General features: G+C 52.3%; 1 protein-coding gene across 2 annotated transcripts; it reads right to left on the reverse strand.

Annotated features, from left to right (window-relative positions):
• Positions 1-627: 627 nt before the first annotated feature.
• On the reverse strand, positions 628-5,190 carry HSBP1 (heat shock factor binding protein 1). Of its 2 annotated transcripts, XR_003965275.1 has the most exons (5): positions 5,062-5,190; positions 4,569-4,635; positions 3,922-4,042; positions 1,330-2,211; positions 628-880 (listed from the first exon to the last, which is right to left on the reverse strand). XR_003965275.1 is itself a non-coding variant. In XM_030298963.1 (4 exons), exons 1-3 carry the CDS (start codon positions 5,104-5,106, stop codon positions 3,924-3,926), a joined length of 231 nt encoding a protein of 76 aa, XP_030154823.1. In that variant the 5' UTR covers positions 5,107-5,190; the 3' UTR covers positions 628-2,211; positions 3,922-3,923. The 2 variants fall into 2 exon arrangements, 1 of the variants encoding a protein (XP_030154823.1); XM_030298963.1 differs by having other exon boundaries at positions 628-2,211.
• Between the last annotated feature and the right edge of the window lie 1,213 nt (positions 5,191-6,403).

Consider the following 6,403-nt stretch of genomic DNA (forward strand, 5'->3'; position numbering starts at 1 on the left):
GGGTATCAGGCTAAGTCGTCTTGCCCGGAGGCCTGGAGAACAGGTCAAGTGAGCGCTCGGGGATGCGGGCAGTTATAAATTGAATCCAAAGCTATTTATTGGATTACTTTAACGGCCATCTCCCCATGTGTATTTTACACACACTAGTTCAATCAAACATTAATTAGGTGCTAAGTATAAAAAAAAGATCCTTGGTCAAATAATCTGGAAACTGGCAGGTGAGAAAGTTAAATCACATGTCTCTGCTGTGGGACCTCAGAGCCTTTAATATGCTAATTTGCCCCGTGAATTTTCATGAAGCGAATGGAGTAGGAGGCAAGTTTTCTAAGCCCAAGCGACCTAAAGCCTTCCTTCCCAGGGCCTCGCCCAGGACAAGCGTCCCTGGATGTGCTCGGGGAAGGTCTGCGTCCGGGGCGTGGGAGGCACCAGCCACCCTCAGCAGTGGGAAGGTGGCTCGCCCTCTCACACGACACAGCCCTGCCCACACCTCCCTTTCCCCTTTGGCCTTGGGCTACGTGTATGCAATCCTGTGATGGTTTTAGCCCCTCATCTGACACGGCGCACACACCTATAATCTGAAAACGTAGAAAACCACGCAAATCACTTGTGACACAAAGGAAGCTCCGACAGCAGGATTTCAGGCACCTTTATTCATGGCGGGTATTCCTGGTCAGGGGAGCCTGCCTCTGAAATCTTTGTCACGTAAGGAAGACAACTCCCACCCAAGTCCTGACAGCAATCGGCCGCATCACTTCCGCTCGCCACTGACCAGGCTCGCGAGCTTCGTGCACACGGGGCTCCTGTCAGCTGGAGGCCAGCAGCCCCGGGGCTCGCGGCTCAGCCGTGCACGGCGTGGCCTACCGGCCCATCAGAGGAGTTTCTGTGGCAGGGCAGTAACAGTGGGTCATTCACTCAGCTCAGAGGAAACTTACTCCTTTGTGTTACCTACGTTATTTATAAATACGACAAGTTATTTCTCAATAATATTATATATTTGCAATACAAACACGACTGGTGATACAGGAAACTTTAAAAAAAACTCACACTGTTCATTCAGGGTTTCTAAGAAGCACTAGACCATCCCTCAACTTTTCCCATTTTTTTTTGTAGATGAAGTCACGTTTCCTGTGACAATCACAGGGATCTCGTGCACGGTCAGGGCCGGCCTCTAGGCTTAGCGCTCTGGGCACTGCCTTTTTGACTGGTAGGAGTTACGACCCCTGTCTCGTAAGGTCAATAATAAAACCATTACTCTGTAAGAATTTAGGTAAGAAATCGTTTAAAGAAACAGTATATCTTAAAAACTTGAGCCTATGACAAGTCATTTACCATTTTCTAGCCGGGCTATGGCACGAACTTAGCATGATCTGCTCTCCGGTTCTGTTCCTTCTCCTGGTCAGTAGCTCCAAGACAAGACGGCGAGCTGGGTCGTGAAATCCTGCCAGATTTTCAACGAGGACTATCGTAGACGAACAGCACAGGGGCCTACTCAAGTGTTCAAATCTCATGCAAAACTAACTAATGAACGCCTCCCTACATGAGGCAGTTCTGTCATTTTCCAGATTTGAGAATTCTCACACACAGAAGCGGGAGTGGCCATTCCTCATTACTCTGGCGTCTGACCTCAGAGCCTTAAGACATCAAATTGCGGTTCAACTTTGAATTTTGGCAACAGGGCAGCGCCAGAGATTTCTGAACGAACAATTTTTAAACGTTCTGAACCACTTGAAAAGTATCACCGACGTGCTATTTGGTGTCGGCTCAACAGTCACTCTGTGCTAAGAATCAGAGAGTCGTCAACTTGCCAAACGTCTTCCTTCACAAAATCTGATTGGAACTGAAGGACCTACCGTATGTCTAATAAAAATTTACACAGCAACTTTCATCAAACAGCAACTACTACAAAAGGAATGATAGAAAACGATGAGTTCACAAATATACACTAAAAAACTTGACAATTTTAGGCAGGAGCCGCCAAAGTTTTAGTGTTTAATATTTAACAGCACGACTGACCAAGGTCCAAGATGTGACGTTACCATGTTCAAGAAACTGGGGGGAGAATCACTCTATGAACTAACTATGTAGTATGTGGTAAGAACGCACACTTTCTAACAGAAAACCTGTCTACGCATAGTAGTTGCTTCAGAAAGCCATTCGGTCTTCTCTTCGCTTGTAAAAACGGTGTTCCGGGTCTCAGGGTGAATTAGCAACCTGTTGGAAGAGAAAAAACCATGGACATGTTATGTTCAGAGAAGGACAAGAATGATACATACAATTAGCAACTATAAACCCTTTGAGAACCCTCTAGGGAGCTAAACTTAAGTTTCTCTGCAGATGCCCCAACAAAGATACAACAGATCGATTGGAAATCGTTACTTAAAAACTTCTGAATGCATCCCAGCTTCTCTTGCTGTTATCCCCATCACTAAAGTCTCCAAGTTCACTTCACCTCCCGTCACTGCAGTTCTCGGGAGGATGTTCTCACTCACTGTGGCAGGACTTTGGACTGCCCCGCCGTAGGAGGCCCAGAAGCTTCTACGACTGGCAGGGCATTTCCCAGGACACCCCTACACAGTAATAAAGAGAGGACAACCCACACGGAACTGTGTGCCTCACTCACACAGCGGATCAACCCAATCAGTCAGAGTAACAGCAAATTTCCAGGTCTTTTACCTCCCAAGTCTCTATTTTCTTGGACTTCAAAGCAACCTGTATTTTACAGCTACTTAGGATTTGGTCCAGCCAGGACATGCCCAGCACACTTAACAAGACAAAAGGAATTTGGTGCCTTTGGCTGTGTATTCTGCTTGGCACCATAGTTACCGAAGACTCTCCGGAAACTTTATTTTTATGGTGAGTTTTTAACTCACTGAGTTAAACAGGATGAAAATGAAAATTCACTGAATTAAATGGGCTGAAAATGGGATGAGAGAAAAGGGAGTTTCAAAACTACTTTTGGGTTGCGATGAAGTAGCTGTCATCCTCACGGAAAGCCTTAAGACGAGAAAGTCACTACGGGGAAACTGGAGGCCAAGTGCATCTTGCGGCCTTGCTACGTGGCTACTTTCTTTTTTTTTCTTTTTTTTATTAAAAAATTTTTTTTCAACGTTTTTTTATTTATTTTGGGACAGAGAGACACAGAGCATGAACGGGGGAGGGGCAGAGAGAGAGGGAGACAGAATCGGAAACAGGCTCCAGGCTCTGAGCCATCAGCCCAGAGCCCGACACGGGGCTCGAACTCACGGACCGCGAGATCGTGACCTGGCTGAAGTCGGACGCTTAACCGACTGCGCCACCCAGGCGCCCCGCTACATGGCTACTTTCAATTATCAGTCTTTTGTCGGATATCTGGAACTACGTAGTGGGAATTTAAATCAAATTATTCGTCTTTTCTCGGGTATCTGGAACTACGTGGTGGGAATTTAAATCAACTCTAGGGTGAAGGCTTAACGTGGCCTCATCTAGTTCATTGAAATCACAATCAGCTGCTGTCCCGGCATTTATCTAGTGCAGGAATTCAAAGCATTTATGAAGGCGGCAATGTGGGCTCTGGGTTATCAAAAAAAAGAAATAAAAAAAAAAAAAGAAGAAGAAGAAAAATCTGCCAGTGGTAAGAATTCTCAGGCCAACGAAACGCATTTCTTGGGTTCTGGCTGCCATGATATAAACTCAGTGACTACCTAATTAATGTTAACCAACTACCTTAACTAATACGGATGCAGGTCTCATTAATAAACACTGGGAAAATAAACTCCTGCTAACGAATTCGGCATGAAAGATCTGCAAGCTCGGAGCCCGCGGAGGGGCCGGTACAAGAGACGCTTGCGAGGATCACGGCTGGGAAGTGACGGGCAGAAAGTCTGACCGCACGGAAGTCACCGCAACGCACACGCGCCATCCCGAGGCTGTCCCTTCCCTCACCTTCAACTCTTTGGCGTGGCTGGGATCTTGCTTTCGCCTTCCAGTTCTTCCACGCCAGCCTGTGTCATGAGGTCTGCAATGTTTTTCTCCAGGTCGTCAATGCGACTGCTCATGTCATCAAGTGGTGAAGTTAAAGGCCACACACAACCAACACCCCTCACTCCTCACCCTTCCCCTCCAGGGCCCCTGGAGACTTCGGCCCCCCCCACAGCTGTCTCAACAGAACTGCCTTTTCCAACTTCCTTTGAGTACCGACTTCTGCTGGCCAAGAGTGCAGGGGTCTGGGGGCCACGGTCACATCCCAGCCCTGCCCTTTACTAGCTCTGGGACCTGGGCAAGTTCTTGCAACCTTCCGAAGCTTCCGCGGTCTGCATGGGCTAACTAAAGGGAACATTGTCACTTCAGCAGTCTACACTGCTGGGAGACTGTAAGTCCCCCGCGGCCAGGAGTCCAGCTCAGCTGTATCCCCAGCCCTTGGCACAGTACCTAAGACTACATCCAAAATCAGTACCAAAAAAAAAAAAAAAAAAAAAAAAGAAAAGGAAAAAAGGTGGTGAACGACCGCCTGAGGCTGTCCCGCAAAACCTCACGTTTGCCAACACCGCCGCCCGGACGCAGGCGAGGCTGACCACGCGTACAAAGGATATTTCTGCCGATGATCTGGTCGGACATGGTCTGAAATTTATCTTGCATCTGTTGTAGGAGCGTCTCCACCTACGAAACAGTGACACACGGCACCTCGCACTTGCCCCGAGACGCCTGCGCGGGGTCAGCACGGGCGGGGGTGGGCCCGGTGCCCGTCCGGCCGGGGCCTCTCCCTCTCAGGGTTTCGGTTTCCCCGCCCGTCCAGTGGGCCCTTTCCCGTCGCGGCCTCTGCGAGTCACAGTTCGCCGGGCCTTCCTCTCGTTTGGGCGGCGTGGAGGCCTCGGGGCGTGAGGGGGAGAGCGGGGGGTGCGGGGACTGGGGGTCGTCCGGGGCGGGGGGGACGGCTCAGGGACAGGCGAGCGCGACTAAGGGAGGGGAGGCCGGGCCTGGGGGCCTCGGCCGGCGAAGCCTCTGGAAACCCGGCCCCGCGCGGCCACGGAGAGGGCGCTTCGGTCCGGGGCTCCCGCGGCCTCGGGCTCGGCAGGCGTCCCTTACCACCGAGGTGAGGTCCTGCATGGTCTTGGGGTCAGTCTCGGCCATCTCCCCGGTTCCCAGCTTGGCGGCGAAGTCTCAACCGTCACCTGCACTTCCGTTTGTCCGCGCACACACCCCGCCCCCTGCGGCCTCCTCTCGCGAGACGGAGGCAGGCCGCGGGACCGCGAGGCGTTGTGGGAATCGTAGTTCGCGGCACGGGCCGGAAGGGAGGGTCTGCGTTCTCGCGTTTCCGTTCCAAGCGAGGCCCCGCCCCTGGAGGCCCCGCCCCGCACTGAGCCCGGGTGGAGAAAAGGGGACAGGCCCTGTCCTGGAGACCGCGGGAGGGGATGGTGATCTTGGCCTTTTCCCAGGCTGCCGTTAAAGGCCATGCTGTTTTGTTTGGCCTGTTGGGACGCACTTACTGGGCGCCTGCGAGGTCCCAAGCCCAGGACTGTGCCACCGCCTGCCCTCCCAACAAAACCCTGCAACCACCGAGTAGGGAGAAGGGGGTCGGGTCACTGGAGCCCGAAAACTGAGGCCCCGGGTGTGAGAGGCACGCCCACCATGCACCCAATGCCCAGCTGCAGGCCTGGTCACACCCTAGACCCCAGCGTTCCTCCTTCTCCCCAGGAGGGTCCAGTGGAGGTGCTGCACATTTGGCGCATTTGGGCAGGTTGTTTTTCACTTTGCAGCATAACGTACGATCTGGATGGTGCCGAAATCCCAAGTGACTTTTCACCGAGTTAACCTGTTCACCAGCTCCAGGGCAGGAAACATGACCGGCCTCTAGGAAGCCCCTCACCTCAGCCCCTTTGCTATCACCCCTCAGCCCACCCACCCACGAGGGGCACAATCGTGTCTCCTGTGTTTCCACGTCGTGTGAGTGGAACCAGACGGAAGCTCTCCCTAGCGCCCGGCTCCTTTCATTCAACATCATGGCCCATGCTGTTGAGTGGTCGAGGTGGGGGCAGCGGCGGGGTTCAGAGGCTGGATTTGGGTGTTTAAGGAGGGGGCTGCTGCTGAGTTGGGACCTTGAGTTCCAGCCTCACAGGTGGTCTTGGGATTGGGCCTCATTAACAAGTGGGTAGGTGAGTCCTGGGACTGAAGGCCTGTCATGTTCCAGCAACTGTTCACATTGGGTAGCTAATTTAAGGACTGTGGGGCTCAGCTGCAGCTTGATTTTAGCTGCAGAGAAGGCTGTAGGCCCCCCCCCCCCCAGCATCTGTAAAAAACCTGGGGTGGGGGGCTGGCCATGGGGAGGGTAAGACTCAGCTCTCTTCACCAGCTCTGCCCCCTGACTTCACCCACTCGTGTCTCCTCGCCTCTGCCCACCACCTCCCTTTCCACCCTACCCCAGACTTTC

This window comes from Lynx canadensis, chromosome E2 (assembly GCF_007474595.2).
Source record: "Lynx canadensis isolate LIC74 chromosome E2, mLynCan4.pri.v2, whole genome shotgun sequence".
NCBI classification, from domain to species: domain Eukaryota; kingdom Metazoa; phylum Chordata; class Mammalia; order Carnivora; family Felidae; genus Lynx; species Lynx canadensis.